The 21521-nt window shown below is 41.6% G+C and overlaps 1 protein-coding gene across 2 annotated transcripts in view; it reads right to left on the minus strand.

Moving 5' to 3' along the window:
* The window catches only part of AKR1D1 (aldo-keto reductase family 1 member D1), a 77492-nt gene that overhangs the window by 19941 nt on the left and 36030 nt on the right, over nucleotides 1-21521 (minus strand). For both annotated transcript variants that reach the window (XM_034402821.3, XM_034402822.3), the window contains exons 2-3: nucleotides 14747-14914; nucleotides 3598-3714 (exon numbers count right to left, since the gene is read on the minus strand). In XM_034402821.3, coding sequence (XP_034258712.1) covers nucleotides 3598-3714; nucleotides 14747-14914 — 285 coding nt within the window. The remainder of the gene's footprint in view (nucleotides 1-3597; nucleotides 3715-14746; nucleotides 14915-21521) is intronic.

A 21521-nucleotide genomic window follows, 5' to 3' on the forward strand; every position in this document is an offset into this window, starting at 1 on the left:
TTAAAAAAAACTTTTCAAAGCATTTTTTCTAATGCTCTGAAAAGCCTCTGCCGATCAGGCAACTCAGCTGGGATCGTCAGAGACTTTTCAAAGCATTTTTTTTACCACCTCTTCGGCCAAGAGGTTGCAGAAAAAAATGCTTTGAAAAGCCTCTGATGATCCCAGCTGAGCTGGGATCATCGGAAGAGGATTTCGAAGATTTCGTCGGAAGAGGTTGTAGAAAAAATGCTTTTAAAAGTTAAAAAAAAAAGCTGATGATCGTGCAGCTCAGCTGGGCATGGGGGGGGCGCAGGGATTTTTGCTACCGGTTCTCTGAACCACCCGCCACCATCGCTACCGGATCAGGTGATCCGGTCCGAACCGGGAGCATTTCACCCCTGCTTTCAGGGCTATACTATGAACTGACATACACAGAACCTTAAGCTTTACTGTATTTGTTATGATGTAGCAGGTGCCTTTACACAATATGCTACGATATGGCTTATAAGTGAAAGAACCTGCCATTATCCCACCCACCAACTCTCACTATTAATGGTGAAAGTCAAAGGGCTCAAATGGTACTTTTGCAAGCATTTGCTTTGTTCTGATTTGGGGAGTCAGATGAGTCATGTAATTACATGAATCCATTGAAGTTGGGTGGCCAATGCTTTTACATAATAAAAAAAACTACAGAATAAGAATAGAATAGAATAGAATAGAATAGAATAGAATAGAATAGAATAGAATAGAATAGAACAGAACAGAACAGAACAGAACAGAACAGAATAGAATAGAATAGAGTTGGAAGGGACTTTGGAGGTCTTCTAGTCCAACCCCCTGCTTAGGCAGGAAACCCTACACCATTTCAGACAAATGGTTGTCCAATCTCTGCTTTAAAACTTCCAGTGTTAAAGCATTTGTAACTTCTGGAGGCAAGTTGTTCCACTGATTAATTATTCTAACTGTCAGGAAATTTCTCCTTAGTTCTAGGTTGCTTTTCTCCTTGATTAGTTTCCATCCATTTTCTTCTTGTCCTGCCCCTCTGGTGCTTTGGAGAATAGTTTGACTCCCTCTTCTTTGTGGCAACCCTCAGAACACTGCTATCATGTCATCCCTGGTCCTCCTTTTCATTAAACTAGACGTACATAGGGTACAAACCACATTTCAATTTAGTGCTGACCGGGCAAGTCACTCTGTGTACTTTAAACATGAGATACAGAGGCTCATGTTGCAGTAGCATGATGTATTAATTATTCTGTAAGGGAACAGTTTGCCCAAAGCTTTTCCCGTACAGAAGAATATCAATTTCTATATTTGGTATTGACTGATTTATGGGCAATTAAGACCGTTCAGCAAGAAGAAAATTATTGGACATAAATCATTATATTCTAGCTTGTGCGTGTTCAGTAGGAATTCCTGTCCCAGAGCCACAGCTTCACTATTACGTGTCTATAGCAGGGGTGGGCAAATGTGGCTCTTTTACAACCTATGGACTTCAACTCCCAGAATTCCTGAGACAGCCAAGCCAAGTCCACAGGTTGTAAAAGGGCCACATTTGCCCACCCTTGGTCTATAGAGATTCTCAGTCATCCAGGTCATTGTCCCAAAGATGATTTTTCCAAAGGCAACTGGACTTTCTTCGTTTTTCCTTTGAAGATCTTTTGCTTCTTATCCAAGAAGCTTCAGAAGTGAAGAAGCTTCTTAGACGTCTTCAAGGAAAAACAAAGGAAGTCCAGTTGCTTTTGGAAAAAACACCTTTGGGATAGCTTTACTACTATTTTACAAGAAAGGAAGATAATACATGGCAGCAATAAAGCAAGGGATGAAATGCTCCCGGTTTGGACCGGATCGCCCGATTCGGTAGCGATAGAGGCGGGTGGTTTGGAGAACCGGTAGCAAAAATCCCTGCCCCCCCGCATGCCCAGTTGAGCCGCACAATCATCAGAGGGTTTTTTTTAACTTTTAAAAAATGATTGTGCGGCTCAACTGGGATCATAAAAGGCTTTTAAAAGAAAAAAACCCCTTCTTTTCTTTTAAATGCCTCTGATGATCCAAGCTGAGTTGCCTGATCAGCAGAGACTTTTTTTCTTTTAAATGCCTCTGATGATCCCAGCTGAGTTGCCTGATCGGCAGAGACTTTTTTTCTTTTAAATGCCTCTAATGATCAGGCAACTCAGCTTGGATCATCAGAGGCATTTAAAAGAAAAAATGTCTCTGCTGATCAGGCAACTCAGCTGGGATCGTCAGAGCCTTTTGAAAGCATTTTTTTACAACCTCTTCGCCGAAGACGTTGTAGAAAAAATCGTTTTAAAAGTAAAAAAAAAAAGAAAAGGCCACGCCCACCCAGTCACATTACCCCCACCATCACCAAGTCACGCCCACAGAACTGGTAGTAACAAATTTTAGATTTCACCCCTGCAATGAAGGCCAGGCTCTTACATGCATGATCTGCTACTTGGTTAGCATGTCAATTAATACATTTGCATATCTAAAATAGGAATGTAAAACAGAAAGTGATTCACAACACACTGGAGAAGGTACAGAACCTCTCTCATCAAAACAGTAAAGCAAGTGAATTTCAAAGAACCTCTTTGAAAAGTTTTGCCCAGCCCTAATGTGTGCACAAAATATTCGAGTACCACAGTTCCATATTTCATTTCATTTCATTTCATTTATTCGAATTTCTATACCGCCCTTCTCCTTTCGGACTCAGGGCGGTGAACAGCCAGATAAAAAACATCTATACAAACATCACAGTTAAAAAATAAAGTTAAAATAATTTATAAATTTGGCCCATAATTTAAAACTTGTCAATTAAAATAAATATTAAAATTTTAAAACTAACCCTAAAATCAGGACAGACCGGCTAGCTGAAAAAAATAAGTTTTTAGGGCCCGACGAAAAATCCGGAGGTCGGAGATCACTCGTATCTCTGGGGGTAGATTGTTCCATAGGGTAGGTGCCACCACAGAGAAGGCTCTCCTCCTGGGGGTCGTCAGCCGGCATTGTCTGGCCGACGGCACCCTGAGGAGGCCCTCCCTGTGGGAGCGAACCGGCCGGTGGGAGGCTATTGGTGGCAGAAGGCGGTCCCGTAAGTACCCTGGCCCTAAGCCATGGAGCGCTTTAAAGGTGATCACCAACACCTTGAAGCGCACCTGGAAGTCCACCGGAAGCCAATGCAGCTCGCGCAGGAGAGGAGTCACATGGGAGCGCCCCGTCGCTCCCATAATCCCCCGCGCATATATAATTTCATCTTGCCACAGATTGAATAAAAAGCTCTTGAATCCATGTTTGAGTTGATTCTTTATTGCCAGAATCCTTGCATATATGCAAATTGAAATCAAGAATACATATTTGAATACTGTCATCATACAACAGCTTCACAATAGGGATATTTAAGGTGTGAATAATAGGTCTTTTGACAGAGACAGTCAATATAGATCTATGGTCTCCCTTCCAGGTTTGTTCTTCTGCTAACTGAGCTCTTCACTACGTGGTGATCTACAATTGTGGGATGTTGTCCCCCCAAAATAATGATCTGCCCAAGACTTTTAAGTATTTAAGTATTTACAGTTCACAAACATATACACTAGGAGGCGCTCCAGCACAATACTTTACCTGAAAAGCCATCGGCAGTTCAATGAGATAGAGATCAACATAGTCAAGCTGCAAAATTTGTAATGTCTTCTCCAGAGTTGGACGCACCATTTCTGGTGGGTGGCATGTATTCCACAACTAGGGCAAAAAGAAGGAAAAGAAAAAAAAGTGGAAACTTTACTTCTTGGAACTATGGAATATAGAAACACAAATTTTAAAAATATTCCGTTTTGAGTGAACTGTATTAATCAAAATAAACCACCGCTAGTTATATTAAATTCTAGAATAATAAACCACAGATTTGCCAAAACAAATCCAAAATGTAACATTTTTTTTTCCTAGGGGAATGAATACTTTGGCAAATGTTCTTTAAACAATAGTGGAAACAGGCTAAGATACTATGTCCACTCCTGTGGAAATAACTGCCGATCAAATGACTAAAACTTACAGTAACTCTGAGGAGAAATGAATAAAATTATGCTGCAAAAGATTGTCTACAGGGAGGTGAGAATTAAACAGTCAACTGAGTAAATTACTTATAAGCTATCATTATTTTAATTGCTTAATCTCCAGCCTGAAACTTCTTGAATTGTTGCTATGCTTCCATCTTCTTTTGGGGTGTGATGCCAGGCATCTTTCAAAGGATGACCTTTGATATGATGAAAGTAGCACATTTGAGGTGATGAAAACAGTCACTGAACCCCATCAAAAAAAAGGGTGTTGCATTATTATCCAGCTATTTCAAAGCAAATGGAGTTTCATTATATAGATACCCCTAGTGGGTTCCTTTGGACCACAACAGTTATGTTCTTTACAAAAGCAAACCCAACTCTGCTGATCTATGATCTAACCCCAAAATACTGAGTGGAGAACCCATTAATTCCAGCTGTGTTTAATAGCCGTGGATGGAGTTTGTCAAAAGGAAAGGATCAAGTATCATTGAAATGTTTGAGATTGTAACTGCCATAATCTGTTCACCATGCTGCATTTTCTCTTCACCATGCTGATAAGGGCTAATGGAAGTTGCAGCCCCAAAAATCTGGAAGGTTCCTAGCTTGTTTCCTCCAAAGGAACAAATGATAGTGTTAATATTATTAATGCTTTTAATGCTGTAAGGCACCCATAATCGCTTTGAAGCGAGATGGGCAGTAAATAAATTCAATAAGTAAATAAAAAAATATATAACTGCAGGTGGGAATTCCAAAACAATTGTAAAAACAATGTTTTCGTTGCCCAGATTTGCAGATCATCTTTCAATGACAAAGATTACAATCCTTTCCTCACTCAAGTCGATGGAATTTATTTATTTTTCTTTTAATTATTTGCATCCCCCCCTTTATTATTTTTATGAATAACTCAAGACCGCAAACATATCTAACATACTTTCTTCCTCCTATTTTCCCCACAACAATCCTGTGAGGTGGATTGGGTTGAGAGAGAGTGACTGGCCCAAAGTCACCCAGCTGGAGTAGAATGCCCCATCTTTGGACACAAATATAGATTTAGGATTGCATTGCCTAATTGTTGTTGGTTTTTTTGGTTTTTTTTTTTAATTTAATTTATATGCCGCCCTTCTCCGGAGACTCAGAGTGGCTTACAATGCGTTAAGCAATAGCCTTCATACTTTTGTATATTTATACAAAGTCAGCTTATTGCCCCCACAAACTGGGTCCTCAATTTACCTACCTTAGAAAGGATGGAAGGCTGAGTCAACCTTGAGCCTGGCGAGATTCGAATCTGCAGTAATTGCAGACAGCTGGTCTTAATCACAATGCTTTTAGTCTGCTGAGCCACCAGGCCCGGTCATCCAACTCTTGGCTTCACTGCATCATTTTCAAAGTTTACACAAAGAACAACCTCTACAAAATAAATCCCCTTCTGAGTGAAACTATGTTCTGTGTTAAACTTATCTTGTTTGTATTCTGGATATTTAAAATGAGATTCTCTTTCACAGTAATTCTTTTTCTTTTTCCTTTTTTGTCCGTATCAATTGCGCATTTCATGATCTATTTTGTAAAGATAATTGCCTCATATCAAACCATGAGAACGAGAGAAAGCTGTCAGGTCACTCTTCTGCCAAAGTTATCACTTTGTCAGGAACAAAGTTAGCCTCATGAATGGGATGATCTATGGGGAAGGAAATGACTGCCACACCCAATAAAGACCAACTCACATGGCTACTGATGGAAGAGAGTGAAACTCTCAATGATCGTTGCTTGCCGTTTTTTAAAAAGTCTTTGACTTTGATCAGCATGCCAAAATATGGATGTTGATGCTTTCCACCAGCAAGAATTTTAGGACTTGTATGATCCATCTTTCTGACAACTCTTCCAAGTTATTTAGGGTGCCTTGCCTTACCAACTCATGTCTCAATTTGTCAGCAACTCCCTCACTAAAATTGGTAAATCAGAGCCAGATCTTTCCATCCCACATCTCCGGCAAATAATTTTAAAACTTATACATACAATACATCCACACTTTCTGCTGACCTTGCTTGAGTTTGTGAGTTTCACAGCTGCAGTCAGGAACCTCATGAAATCATCAAAGGGAATTCTCAATCTTTGCATGAAGTTTTAATAATTGTCCACTACTGGTTTGTTGCCCTTAATGATAGGTATAGCCCATCTGGCTGCCCTTTCTTTCAGGAAATTCAGCATGGGAGTCACTTTGGTGTAATCTGTGGGAAATTCTGTTGGTCAGTCTGCCATAAATAGACCACACTGAATCATGAAGTTCAGGAATTGGCCTTGGTCTCCTCCAAACATCTCTAGAATTCTCATGAGAGCACAGAAATACTAGTTGCACTAAAGGCTGCTGGCCGAGTTAAATTCTATCTCAACTGGATAGAGCCTGGATAGCTCTGCAAACAAGGCACTGCAATTTAACACCAGCTGTCTGCAATTAAAGTAAGTTCGAATCTCGCCAGGCTCAAGATTGACCCAGCCTTTCATCCTTTCTAAGGTAGGTAAATTGAGGACCCAGTTTGTGGGGGCAATAAACTGACTTTGTATAAAATATACAAAAGTATGAAGGCTATTGCTTAACGCACTGTAAGCCACCCTGAGTCTCCGGAGAAGGGCGGCATATAAATCAAATTTAAAAAAATTAAAAAAAATTAAAAAACCTTTTGCATTAGCTGCCTCATGGCGTTTTGCAAGTTATTCATAAACCTGTCTGTTATTGGTGTTGCAACAATGCTGCAACCAAGTGCTCAGTGAGAATGAAATACCCTGAGGCCCAAAGCCATCTCTACCAACAAAGGAAAGACCATCAGTCTCTCTTGAAAGAGACTTGCAAGGTTGATGTCAGACCAAGGTGAGTAGACCAGACTAGGAAAACAACTCCACAGGAAGATTGTAACTACAATTAGTCTGGCTACCCTAATAGAATCTTGCAAATCTGATTGTGCCATTTTATGCCTTATTCTTATACTTCTATATTGAATCAGGAAGGCATCTGTCTGAGCTGCTTTCAAATGTTATCTTCTCTCTCAAGGTTCAAAAAAATGTTTCAGCCTCCTTTGTCCAGGTAATGGTTCTTGCATATTTCCATCAAGGTCATTTTTACTCTCTACAACTGGGTACAATATGAGGGTACTGATTAAAAATCACCCTTTGCAAATGCAGATTTTAAGGCTTTGAAGACCTGTCTTTGTGCCCAGAGCTGGGGCCCCATTTCCTGGCTATATTGAAATCAGGAGTAACATTTTTTCTCTCTCAATTGCCATATATATTTAATTTTGTACTATGTTGTAACTGTTTTTAAGTGTTCTATGGTAGTTTGACATTCAAAGTCATTTGTTTGAGATGGGCAGCTATAGAAAAGGGAGGGAGGGAGGGAGAACACAATACCTATCGTCAGGACAGATGCTGTCCAGATGTATTGAAACATAACTCCCATTATCTAGAATCAAATAAGTCATTGTGCTAAGTATGGTTAATGAGAAGTCTCCTATCATTCAATAACATAGGGTCATGTGCTCATCAAACTAAACGGTGGGAGATTCGGTACAAAGATAAAGTTACCTCTATGATTTTAGAGATAAACCAAGCTGTTGGTTAGCACCACAAGTGTCCTTAAAATGGCTCTGAATCAAAATACACTTAAGATCCACCTCCTCCAGATATTGATTGGTTAAATTCACCAACAGCCAACAGCTAACAGCCATTTTGCCTGGAGGATTTTGGAGTTATTCCATGTAGCTGGAGGATGACCATTTGGGGAAGGGCTAATTAACTCCCACATAAGTTTCAACTCACAGAAAATGGGACTGGGAGAGATTTGACCTAGTTGAACTCAGGGATTCCACACAAGGAACTCTACGTCTCCCAATTCTCCTTTTTCTGAAGAATAACCCAGAGGGAGATCCGGCCGGCCAACCAGCAGAAGAATGGCATCCCATCTGAACTTTTTAAAATTGTATAATTGAATGTTGAGGACTCCCCAATGCAGCTTACCAGCATCCCTGGGAAGAAAAATTATAGGAACCTTCTTCCAAACATCTAGGGCTCTGATGGCGCACCTATGGCATGCGTGCTAGAGGTGAAATGCAGCTCCCTCTGTGGGCACGTGAGCCATCGCCCCAGCTCAGCTCTGCCGCACATGCGCCTCCTGCTGTCCAGCTGTTTTTTGGATCTCTGCTGCGCATGCACAGGGGTGGGGTGCATGCAGGGGGCACACACACATGCAGGGCGGGGGCATGCAGGGGGGCAAATGTATGCATGGGAGTGGGGCACATGCACGGAGCCTGCGTGTGCATTGCATTTTGGGGGCACACGCGCATGCTTTGGGTCCAGAAAAGGTTAGCCATCACTGGTATAGGGTCTCCTGTTTGAGCAAGAGGTTGGAGTAGAAGACCTCCAAGACCTCCATTCCAGCTCTATCCTGACTAATTAAATTAAATAGGTACCACTTCAATGGAAAGGTAACAGTGTTCTGTGTGCCCTTGGCTGGCCACATGATCACAAAAGTTGCCTTCAGACACTGCTGGCTTCCTCAGCTAAGTAACAGAGATGAGCACTGTGCTTTAGAATCAAACATGACTGACAGAGAAAGGCCCTCTGTCCCAATCAGATCTAGAGTTATAGTGACGTAAGTGCAAGACTTTTAATAACCCTTTCCATCCCTGAAATTTGCCACCTGCAGTTTATCTGTTGGGATGATAAACACCAACATTTGAGTCACAAGATGAAAAGTAAGCTTTTCTCCATCTGTTTACAATACTCATTTGCTTAATTACATCTGCTGCTTCTGACTGTTACCCTTTTTCAATGTTTTCAAATTGCAAGAGTTTCAAGATTGTTTTTGTCAGGTTTCTGGCAAAAGAAATCTTTGAGATAAATGAAATATGAAGGCTGCTACATTTATTACTATCTGCATGGGAGGCATCAGGCCTATCATTACTAGCTGTTGGAAAATGTAAACAGGGGGATGCTGTTATTATATTTTTATCTTGCCTTTTCGTAGATAACTCAAGGCAGAAAATAGATCTAATTCTCCCGCCTCCTATTTTCCCCACAGAAATAACCCTGTGAGAGAAAGCAACTGGCCCAACGTCGTCCAGACAACTTTCATACTTAAGACAGGCCAACAACTCATTATCTCCTGGTTAGCTGCTATATCAAACTTGCTATTGAACTGGTGCCGTATTTGGAGACTTTCTAGAAGTTTCTGAGGTCTATTGTGTGAGATTCAGAAAGGCAAACGGATTCAGAATCAGAAACATCAGGTGTTTGTCAGAGAATAGCAATAGCCATCTGGACTGGTACCATAAGACTAGTACTCCACAATGTAAGTAGTCTTGGTCCAGGGGTGGGATTCAAATAATTTAACAACTGGTTCGCCCAGGTGTCGTGGGAGGCCTGGCCCATCCCCATCCTCCAGCTCCGTCACACATGTGGGATGATCCTCCCACAATGGTCAACTTGACCCTGGGTGAACCAGTTGTTAAATTACCACCACTATCCGATATCAAAGTGGATCCTGGGCGCTGTGCTGTGCTACAATGGAGAAACTGGCAGCGGAGCAGCTGGTGTGAGAGAAACAGGAGGAGCAGGAAGAAGAAAGAAGAAAAGCAGCCTTCTCCTTCCCTCGAACTGGCCACTCCATTGCCTGTTTCTCCGTTGCAGCTCAGTGCTCAGGATCCACTTAAAAACTTCTTAAAAACTTCCAATGTTGGAGCATTTACAACTTCTGGAAGCAAGTTGTTCCACTGACTAATTGTTCTAACTGTCAGGAAATTTCTCCTTAGTTCTAGGTTGCTTCTCTCCTTGAATAGTTTCCACCCATTGCCTCTTGTCCTTCCCTCAGGTGCTTTGGAGAATAGCTTGACTCCCTCTTTTTTGTGGCAACCCCTGAGATATTAGAACACTGCCCTCATGTCACCCCTAGTCCTTCTTTTCATTAAACTAGACATACTCAATTCCTGCAACCATTCTTCATATGTTTTAGTCTCCTAATCATCTTTTTTGCAGTCTTTCTCAACATCCTCGGTGCCTTCCGCCGTGCCCTTAAAACTTTCTTTTTTCAGCAAGCCGGGCTGGCTTAACATATTTTTTAATATTTTTAATTTTTAATTGGTCTGTTATCTTAAATTGGGGCCAAATTAATATATATACTTTTAACTGTTTTTAATGTTAATATTGTATGTTTTTATCTGGCTGTACACCACCCTGAGTCCCTCGGGAGAAGGTGCGGTATATAAATTCGAGATAAAATAAAATAAAATAAATCTTTTTTATAACGTGGTGAGCAAAACTGGATACAATATTCCACACCATTATAAAGTGGTATTAACACATGATCTTGATTCTATTCCTTTGTTAATGAAGCCCCGGACTGTTTTGGCTTTTTTGGCAGCTGCAGTACACTCTCCACTAGGACTCCAAAATTACTCTTGCAGTTACTGCTGTTGATAAAGAAGAAATTTAAAGTATTTTAGGAGTAATTTTTCACTAGTCCATCAGCAGAAGGAAGCAGTCTCATAGGATGACCTTGTAAGCAGAACTTTTTAACCAGGGATGAAGCTATTTCATTGACGAGACCCATCTGCCTCACTTACCAGAATTTCAACAAACAGGATTTCAATAAATCTAAGATGATACTCCAATTTTAAAGGCAAATTATCTGAAAAGGTTTTTTTTTTCCTGCAGGAAAACAAACATAGTGTTCCACCACAACTAAAAAGAGATTAAAATAAGGATGGGGATCATGATGATGGCCATGATCCAAACAGTAAATCGGGTTTCTAAAAACTATAGATGCATATTCCAGAAAACAAATGCAGTTATTTGTCAGTGATGTGATTTAGTTCTTTTGTAAGGCATGGTCAAGCTGTGAATTAAAATGCCAGAGGAAGACTAATATGGAAGCTGTCCATCAGTTCAGAGACCTCATGTCTCCTGATGCAGAGCAAATGGGGTCAAGAGAAATAGTTTTATACACTGCTCAAAAAAATAAAGGGAACACAAGCAGAAGACATCCGAGATCTGAATGAATGAAATAGCCTTATTAAATACTTTGTTCGTTACATACAGTAGTTTTGTGTTCCCTTTAGTTGTTTGAGCAGTGTATAAACTACTGTATTTAAAGAACAAAGTATTTAATAAGGCTATTTCATTCATTCAGATCTCGGATGTCTTCTGCTTGTGCTCCCTTTATTTATTTTATTTTTTTTGAGCAGTATAGTTCCTAGTTAGGGAAAAGGCACACACATCTTCTTCATTAACTGGCAGGATGCTCTTTCAGCTGCTGAATGAAGCAATTCACAGGTCCTGGCTGGAAGGTGTTGAAACTAATGCTCTAAGAGTGTTTTTTTCTGGTGGGACCGGTCTATCAGGGCAACCTGGTCTACCCAATTATGGGACGAGTATACTGCTTCTGCTTTTGCCTTTCAGTCCCAATCCAGGAGCCTTCACAGGCAATCGCTTTCACGACGAACTATTTTTGTGTTGAATTTTGTGTTTTACCGACAAAGAAGTAAAGGGAGATTTCAAGCTATTTAGCTCTCATCAGCTAGCTATACCCTTCTGGGATTCAAACCCAGGCTACATGCATATTAAAGGTAAAGGTTCTCCTCGCACATATGTGCTAGTCGTTCCTGATTCTAGGGGGCAGTGCTCATCTCCGTTTCAAAGCCGAAGAGCCAGCGCTGTCTGGAGATGTCTCTGTGGTCATGTGGCAGGCATGACTAAATGCCAAAGGCGCACGGAATGCTGTTACCTTCCCACCAAAGGTGGTCCCTATTTTTCTACTTGCATTTTTTATGTGCTTTCGAACTGCTAGGTTGGCAGAAGGTGGGACAAGTAATGGGACCTCACCCCGTTACACGGCACTAGGGATTCGAACCGCTGAATTGCCGACCTTTCGATTGACAAGATCAGCATCTTAGCCACTGAGCCACTGCGTCCCATATATACATGCATTTTAGATGGATGTATTAACCTCTAAGCCATGGGCTCTCCTTGCTTTCTTAGCTATACCAGGGGAGAGATTAAGTGTTTTTTCTAATGCTCTAGGATGCAGATAGCTTCATTGATAAGGCATAGCAGGAAGACCAGGCAAATTTTGTAGAGCAAGAATAGGCAACATTTTAATGGTTGAGACATATTTAATAGTGGTGAGGGACATGAAGACTGCAAGGGCAACAATATAAAAAAGGATGAAGCATCATGCATGTCAACAAGGCTAGGATTTTCCACCAGGGGTATGTGCTTTATTTATTTTTTTAATGATATATCTCAGTTACAGAACTTACAGTTTTTGTGTGTTCCCTCCTACAACATGGCTATCCATTTAGGTTTGGGGGAGCTGCAAAGAAGAGGATGGGAGCCTGTGGAGAATAGCAGTATGTGTTGTAATTGTAGCCTCATTTCATGCTGCATTCAGTTTCTTCAGTAACAGTGGTGGGATTCAATTTTTTTTATTACTGGTTCTGTGGGCGTGGCTTGGTGGGCGTGGCAGGGGAAGGATACTGCAAAATCTCCTTTCCCTCCCTACTCCAGGGGAAGGTTACTGCAAAATCCCCATTTCCTCCTGATCACCTGGGACTCGGGAGGCAGAGAATAGATGGGGGCGGGGCCAGTCAGAGCTGGTATTTACGGTTTGAACTACTCAAAATTTCCGCTACCGGTTCTCCAGAACTGGTCAGAACTTGCTGAAACCCACCTCTGTTCAATAAGATAGACAGATTGCCATTAAAACCAATAGTTGTATGTTATCAGAAATCAGCTCTATTTTTTATCGGGAACTTGAACATTGCCTGGGAACAGCAACCTAATGTTCAGTCTTTTAACTGAGGGTTTAAAACTGAATTCTTCTTATTTCCAAAACTTTGCTTGATTGGAATTTAAAGACTTTTATAGAGATTCTAGTGGCCTTTTCTTCCTCTTCAAGAAAATCAAGTTTTAGACACAAGAAATCAAGCTTCAGACACAAGAAATTAGCCATTTCCTGGAGCCTTTTCCAGCATAGATCAATGAACTGCTTCAGAGACTGATCTCTTAACAGAATCTGACTTTTATTTGCAAGGATATATTTTTTTTTCTTGCCTGAAAGCCCGTTGTTTAAAGTGGCAGGGTCAAGGTTAATTAAAACCACATTCATATTTTCTATTCTGCTATCAAAGGCCTTTGCAATTTTAAGGAGGCTTCACCCCAACATTGTTGGAGTTCCTGTTCACCTTCAAACATTGGCATTTCTGATTTTAATTTTTAAAGAACTGCAAAAATCCTGCAAATGTAAAACTGCCACTAGGGGATTTGGGGAAGCAAAATGGAGTTCTTAAGTTTCTGCAAGGCTTAGGACACTCAATTAGCTTCTTAAAAACTACCCCCTCCTCCCCCAAAACAGGCCCCAAGTTTTGCTTCAAGTCACTCAGATGCTATCACACTTCTGCCACAGCTTTCTCAGCCCCTTAGAGATGAAAGCAATTTTTTTTTAAAAAAAACCGTCCAGTTCCCAAGAAAACTCATTCATGTTCTACTTTAAAAGTTTTGCTGATTCTATTATGTCTTAGGTTGTAATGACTCTTTTTTTTTCTTCTGCAGACTGTTCTGAGGTTGTGTTTTTATCAGACTGCAATAGCTTCATGTTTTTGGTTTTTGATTTTTTTTGTTGTTGTTTTTGTATAGCAGGACAGGATGTTTCTTTTATTATCAGTATTGCCATATTTTCTTGGGAAAAAATAAAGGACAAACCTAAAAAGGTGGCAAATGTAAAACAGGGTCATGAGGATTATTTTTTTAAAATGTTTATAACTTTGCTTTACCAAAGAAAATTCAAGAGGAGAACCAATAAGGTAATGAAATAAATCTAAAGGGCTGCTTTCTGGAATAAAGTGCTTTATAATAGAGGACATATGGTTACTCTAATTATCAGTTACTTTTATTATTACTTATGTTGGAAATCTCACTGAGAGAGGGTTCCTGCCATGAAAAGGCAGCCTAAAGATTCCTCTAAAATAATTAGCAATATAAAATTAGCTGCAGCAGGTATAACAGAAAGGAGTAAAAATTGCAGGATCTTTGCTATGAAGCAGGGGTGGGTTGCTGGGGGTTCGTAGGGGTTTGGGAGAACCTCTAGCTAAGATTCTGTGCAGTTCGGAGAACCCTCAAATCCCACTCCTGGCTGGCCCCGCCCACCCTGCCCCTTCCAGGAGTCCCCACGGGGCCCGTTTTGGATGCAGGTAAGTGCAGGGCACATGTGGAAGCTCGGGGAGGGTGAAAAATGGGCCTACCAGAAGTTCAAGAAGGCCAGAAATGAGTTTCCAGCCTTCAGAGGGCTTCCAGAGCTTGGGAAGGGCATTTTTGCCCACCCAGAGGCTCCAGGAAAGCCTCTGGAGCCTAGGGAGGGCAAAAACGCCTCCCCGTGTGCAGGAGGCCAGCTAGGCCATGCCCATCATGGCCACACCTACCCAGCAACTTGGCAGAGAACCCCTTGATAAAATTTTTGAAGCCCACCCCTGATATGAAGACTGGTAAATCTAGGTTCTAGCTCAGAGGTGGCCCCTTTATGACTTGTAGACTCAACTCCCAGAATTCCTGAGCCAGCATCTGCTTCCCCGAGTTTCCTTTCTGATCTGAGGAAAACAGAAAAGGAGGCAAAACACCGGTTAAAGCAACAACGTACTTCATCCTTATTCTGAGGAAAGGAATTGACTCAGACATCTTACTTTGCCACAATAAAATATGTCTTCACGCTTGATCTTCCCCTCTGCAATTTTCTCCCGTATGGCCTGTCCAACTTCATCTTCATTGTGATACACAAAAGCCCCATCGATATGGCGATAGCCAGCATCAATGGCAGTTTTCACTGACTCGGCGCACGTGCCTTTGGGAGTCTGTAGATTAAGAGAAATCTGCAAGTTAGAGAAAATTAGAGCAAACTTTTCACAGAGAGCCACCCGCCAGAGAACTTGAAAGCAAAGAAATGTAGATAAACACATCACGCAAATAAGCCTATGGTATATTCTCAGCCTACTATATTGTTTAATTTCCAAATCAACTTGGGTTGCTCCTTTAATTGTTATCAAAAACAATCCAAGCTGCTTCCCATAAGTTGAGCCCTAATTCTGCCATCTCTCTGATAATTTAATGTTAAAGCCGTTCAACTTTACAATGGTTTCTTTCAGAAGCACAAAGACCAATGTGGAAAAGTCCATTTACAATGCAATTCTATACAGTATCTACCCGTCAATGGCTTCCACAGGGGGAAAGGGGGTCAGATTGATGAAAACAGTTGTGTAACATAATCCTCACCACTTTTCTTTGTGTGTCATGATGTCATGCCCATGCCCCAGAGCGCAGCTTGTAGCACAATGCGACAAAAGCAGTAAAATCCTGCAGAGGATGGTAATACCCATTCAAAGTTAAACCCGACTCTTCACAGTGCTGACAATATCCCAGTGTCCCAGGTTTACAACCCAAATGTATAATATTATTGGTAAACTGCAAATATTTTTTAAAAATTATCCCTTTAGTTTTCTCAATAACAGAATGAGCTGGCAATGGCAGTAAAAGACAGTGATCTAAATGGGAGCTGCAATAACTTTGAATATTTGTATAGTGGCAACAGAGATTCCCTGTCATATATACACCTTTATTTCTGACAGAATCTTTTAAAACCTGCTTAATATGGAGTAATTTGGCATGTGACATTATACTTCATTTCAATGACTGAAGTAAAATTTCATTTGCTAATAATACGTTCCAATGCTTTATCAAGATAGGATGCTGCCGATTTTTTTTTTTTAAGCATTCTGTTCCTTGATGATTGTGTGTTCACACAATGCACCGGCCTGGCAATTGCAAGAGAGCATCTGGTGACACAGTGACATTATCAGAAGAGGCCTCTTTTTTTCTTTTCTTTTTTTGAGGGAAGAGCTTTAAGAGTTGAAGCAAGAGTAAAACCACACCGGTTCCATTCATTAAAATTATCCTAGTGGATTAAATTATGTTATTGAAATCTAGTCGTTTGTTTTTGATTTGGCCAATTAAGTGGGGAGCCATAACTAATGGAAAGACACTTTGATTCAGAGATGAAATGCTCCTGGTTTGGACCGGATCGCCCGATCCGGTAGCAATGGAGGTGAGTGGTTTGGAGAACCAGTAGCAAAAATGGCCCACATGCCCGGCTGAGCCACGCGATCATCAGAGGCTTTTTTTTTTTTTACTTTTAAAAGCATTTTTTCTACAACCTCTTCGGCTGAAAAAACGCTTTTAAAAGTAAAAAAAAAAATCGTGCGGCTCAGCTGGGATCATCAGCCAAGAGGTTGTAGAAAAAAAATGCCTTTAAAAGCCTCTGACGATCCCAGATGAGTTGTCTGATCGTCAGAGGCTTTTAAAAGCATTTTTTTCTGCAACCTCTTAAGGTTGTAGAAAAAAATGCTTTTAAAAGTAAAAAAAAAAAAGTTGGCCACGCCCACCCAGTCATATTATCCCTCCACCAAGCCACGCCCACAGAACCGGTAGTAACAAATTTTACATTTCACCACTGCTTTGATTCCTACCATGGACGAATGGTTGCAGAAGTTGATGGGAGTTGGCTGAAATGGCAAAACTGACCACTTTGATTAAAGAAAAGGATAGAAGTACGTTTGTTTCCATATGGAGACCGCTTCTGAACTTTGTGCTTGATGTGGAGAAGAATGAAACTCTGACCTTGTGTTTTACTCATTAGACTGATAGATCTTTATAGAAATGGCTTGTTTGTATTATTATGAAAAAGCAAAAAGCTGTGATTTTATGTTAATACCTTATTTTACTGTAACAGAGAGAGTCGGAAGCAGCGGTGGGTTTCACATTTTGTTACTACCGGTTCACTGCAAGCGCCTGCCTTCTACACATTCACCTGACCTTCCGCGCATGTGCCCGGCCTTCCACACATATGCTTTGCCTGTGCGCCTTCCGTGCATGCGCCCGGCCTCAAAATCGTGCCTAAATAGGACGGCATAGAGCCAGGGCAGGTGGGCAGGTGGGTGGGCCCATCTGCAATTTCCACTACTGGTTCGCCCGAACCAGATGTGGGTTCTACTTACCTTTATTACTGGTTTGCAATGGGATCGCGCACGCTCTCTCTCTTTGCAGATCCCCTATGACGATATCTGGGGCAGTGGGCGGAGCCTCCCACCAGTTTTACTACCGGTTCTTGCGAACCGGTCCAAACTGGTGGCAACCCACCACTAGCCCGAACCGGTCTAAACCGGCTGAATACCACCTCTGGTCGGAAGTCAATGCTTCTTTTTCTTTTTCTTTCTTACCTTTCCTCACTTCTCTTTCCCTTCCCTCCTACTGCTTTTCTATTTACTTTGTATTTTGTATTTTATAACACTTTATAACTCAATAAAAATGTTAATGGGAGAAAAAAAGTGGGAGCCATAAGCTTGGACCATCAACCCTTTACCAAGTAATCACGCTGAGTGCACTGCATCACTTTGTTGTTGTTGTTTTCTTGAAAGCATATTCTATCAGTTGAATTGGGATGGATGGAATTTAGACCATTCGATAAGGAAGGGAATGTATGAGATCTAAAATCAATTTTTATTAAAGAAATATACACCATTTTTTTCAAGGAGGCCACGGGAGCATGCCTCACTCTCTTCAACCCTTCTTTGGTACTCTAAGAGCATGCAAAAGGGGTCAACCAAATACAATCAACCAGAACATTTGCACCCTTTCCGGATAAAACTCCCACTCTTCAAAATCTCAAAAGGAACTGAATGCATTCTCCCTCAACTGAATGCCCTCCTGGCCTGTTTGGAATGTCACTCCTAGTAATTCTCTAGAAAAAGTGCAGAGAAGAGCAACAAAGATGATTAGGGGACTGGAGGCTAAAACATAAAGAACAGTTGCTGGAATTGGGTATGTCTTGTTTAATGAAAAGAAGGAGTAGGGGTGACATGATAGCAGTGTTCCAATAACTAAGGGGCTACCATAAAGAAGAGGGAGTCAAGCTATTCTCCAAAGCAGGGGTCTCCAACCTTGGCAACTTTCAGACTTGTGGATTTCAATTCCCAGGATTCCTCAGCAAGCAAAGCTGGCTGAGGAATTCTGGGAATTGAAGTCCACAAGTCTGAAAGTTGCCAAGGTTGGAGACCCCTGCTCCAAAGCACCTGAGGGTAGAACAAGAAGCAATGGGTGGAAACTAATCAAGGAGAGAAGCAACTTAGAACTAAGGAGAAATTTCCTGACAGTGAGAACAATTAATCAGTGGAACAACTTGCCTATTAGAAGTTGTAAATGATCCAACACTGGAAGTTTTTAAGAAGATGTTGGATAACCATTTGTCTGAAATGCTATAGGGGTTCCTGCCTAAGCAGGGGGTTGGACTAAAAGACCTCCAAGGTCCCTTCCAACTCTGTTACTCTACTCTACTCTACTCTACTCTACTCTACTCTACTCTACTCTACTCTACTCTACTCTACTCATTTAATTTTATTTCATTTCACCAACATTTGGGAATGAACTCGATTGAACAGATTTTGGCTCTGTTGGATGGCAGGTTCTGCAGATGACATTCCCAGTTGCAACACTGGAGGCTAGATTGGAAGAAGATGTTGTCCTATTGGCTAAAGGCAACTTGCAAGGGCAGAAGAGCAATGCCAAACTTCAGGCTCTTCCTTATCATTGTTGAAATAGACCTATAGAGCAACCTGGTACCTCAGGAAAGTGTTGGGTTACATTTGTCTTCACCTTCCGACCAGCCTTCCCAGGTTGTGGAGCAGGCCTGTTTATGGCTTTAAACAAAGGAGGAGAGAAGTAAATGAACAGTCTTAATCTTTAGTGTTCTTCACCAAAACGGTTTGATTGTAAACAAAATCCCAATATCACTGTGGATATCTACTGTGTATGTCTTTTGTGGTTAGATTGTGTCTTCAGTTCCTAGGATGATGCTGAAACACCCAAAGTACCACTTTAAGCTTGATTAGGTCTTAATATCCATTGTGTTTGTAGATGTAGATAGATAAAAGACTGGCATACTCCAGATAGTACTTAGCCAAAACAACAGTAGGAAACCAATAATAAGAAAAACAAAACCAGGTGGGTTTTTTTGGGGGGGGGTGTGGAGTCATTTGTTTTTTTGTTTTGTTTTGTTTTTGTTTTTATTGGATTTATATACCGCCCTACTCCCGAAGGACTCAGGGCGGTGAACAGCCACAGAATAAAACACATAAATACAAAAATTTAAAATAGAATAAAAACGAATTAAATAATTTGGCTGAGACAAATTTAAAATACCCAATAATTTAAAAACAAATTAAAATTTACATTTAAAAGGGGAAAAGATTTAGGCCAGGCCAGCTTGATGAAATAAGAAAGTCTTGAGTGCGCGACGGAAGGTGCGCAGATCCGGGATCCTCCGTATCTCCGGGGGGAGCTCGTTCCAGATCGTAGGTGCCCCCACAGAGAAGGCTCTCCCCCTAGGGGCCGCCAGTCAACATTGTTTGGCCGACGGCACCCGGAGGAGCCCCTCTCTATAGGAGCGTACTGGCCGGTGGGAGGCTATTGGTGGTAGCAGGCGGTCCCGTAGATAGAGATTTATCTTATCAGAGCTAGTATAAAATTACAGATTTTTCTAGGAATCTCTGCAACTTTCCAAGCAGATATACCAATTCCTATACAGAAAAATTCCTATATTCCAACATAGCCTCACTTTTGTGTACCAGCCAGAGGTGGTATTCAGCAGGTTCTGACCAGTTCTGGAAAACTGGTAGCGGAAATTTTGAGTAGTTCAGAGAACCGGTAAATACCACCTCTGACTGGCCCCGCCCCATCTATTCTCTGCCTCCCGAGTCCCAGCTGATCAGGAGGAAATGGGATTTTGCAGTATCTCTCCCCTGAAGTGGGGAGGGAATGGAGATTTTACAGTATCCCCTGCCATGCCCACCAAGCAATGCCATGCCACACCCATCAAGCCACACCCACAACCGGTAGTAAAAGATTTTGAATCCCACCACTAGTACCAGCATACTGTCACTAAATAAGAACAGCTCTGCAGAGAGACATTTAGCACATGTGCTTTAAAATGATGCTTTCAGCAAAGCCAGACTCCCTGGTATTCCTGGACTAAAGAGATCTTTCATCTCCAGAAGCATAAGCTTTAGTATTGATTGTCAAAAGTTATTAACAGCCTGGAAGATTTCTCAAATTGCTCTGTCTTAAAGGGATTCACTGAAAGGGCTCAACCAGGGCAGCACCCAGAGGGCTGGTTGCAGAATCTGTACCTGTAAATGTTTCAATCTCTGCTAAAGGGAGATCCCACCTTCTTGCATGGAGGATAACACGTAGGGATGGATCAACACATTATGCCAAGCTTTTTTAATACGTTGGGTTAACGTATCACCTTAGTTGAACTTACCAAAGTTAATGCTCATACTCAAGCAACATGCTAAGCCAAAAACAAAGAACCAAACCATCCAGAATTATAGCTTAGTGTTATAGAAGGACTTAGTCATTGTCTACATCAGGAGTGTCAAGCTCAAGGCCAGCAGGCTGAACTTGGCCCGTGGGGTGCTTAGATCTGGCCAACCGGCCTACCCTTTAAACAGCAAAGGACAAGCCCATGGTGCCGCTGCCAGTGAAAACGGAGCTCGGGAGGGCTGTGTTTAGCCCTCCCACGCTCCGTTTTTGGCTGCAACAGCCTCCTGCAACCCTCTGCCAGCGAAAACGGAGCTCGGGGAGGCCATGCACAGGCTCCATTTTCACTGGCAGAGGGCTGCAGAAAACTGTCATGGCCAAAAATGAAGCCTCAATGAGTGACGTCAAGCTGGCCACATGCACTCTGGCCATGCCCATCCCCGGGGTCAAACACAATCCTAATGCGGCCCTCAATGAAATCGAGTTTGACACCCCTGGTTTACATAGTCCTGTAGTTCTGCCTACTTTGTGAAGAATGATAAGCGAAGGAATTCCACCCCTCCTTTGCTGGTCCTTATAACTAACTCCTTTAAGGCATATAAAAAGAACTAAAAATCAAGGTTAGATGTTGGTCTCTCCACTCAGAATAACAGAGTTGGAAGAAACTTGGAGGTCTTCTGGTCCAATCCCTGGGTCACTTACACTCCCCAGTCTTACTTACCATATTTTTCAGAGTATAAGACGCACCTTTTTCCCCAAAAAAAGAGGGTGAAAATCTGGGTGCATTTTATACTCTGAATGGAGCCCTGCCCAGCTCCTCAAATGGAGGTTTCAGAGGCTGAAAAAAGCATTAGAAACAAAGCTTCAGAAAAGAAGCCCCCAAACAGAGCTTCAGAGCTTTTTTGTCTGAAGCTCTGTTTCAGAGGCTTACAGAGGCAGGAAAAAAAGCAAAAAAAAAAAAAAAAAAGCAAAAGCAAAAGCAAAAGCAAAAGCACACAGCTCACAACCAAGGATCCTGTTGCTAAAATTCACCTCTGGGAACAGCTGATTGGGGGTATTCTGGGAGGCAGATCCACCTGCCAATCAGCTTTT

Source organism: Pantherophis guttatus, chromosome 7, assembly GCF_059756535.1.
Source record: "Pantherophis guttatus breed Tessera chromosome 7, ASM5975653v1, whole genome shotgun sequence".
Taxonomy (NCBI): Eukaryota; Metazoa; Chordata; class Lepidosauria; order Squamata; family Colubridae; genus Pantherophis; species Pantherophis guttatus.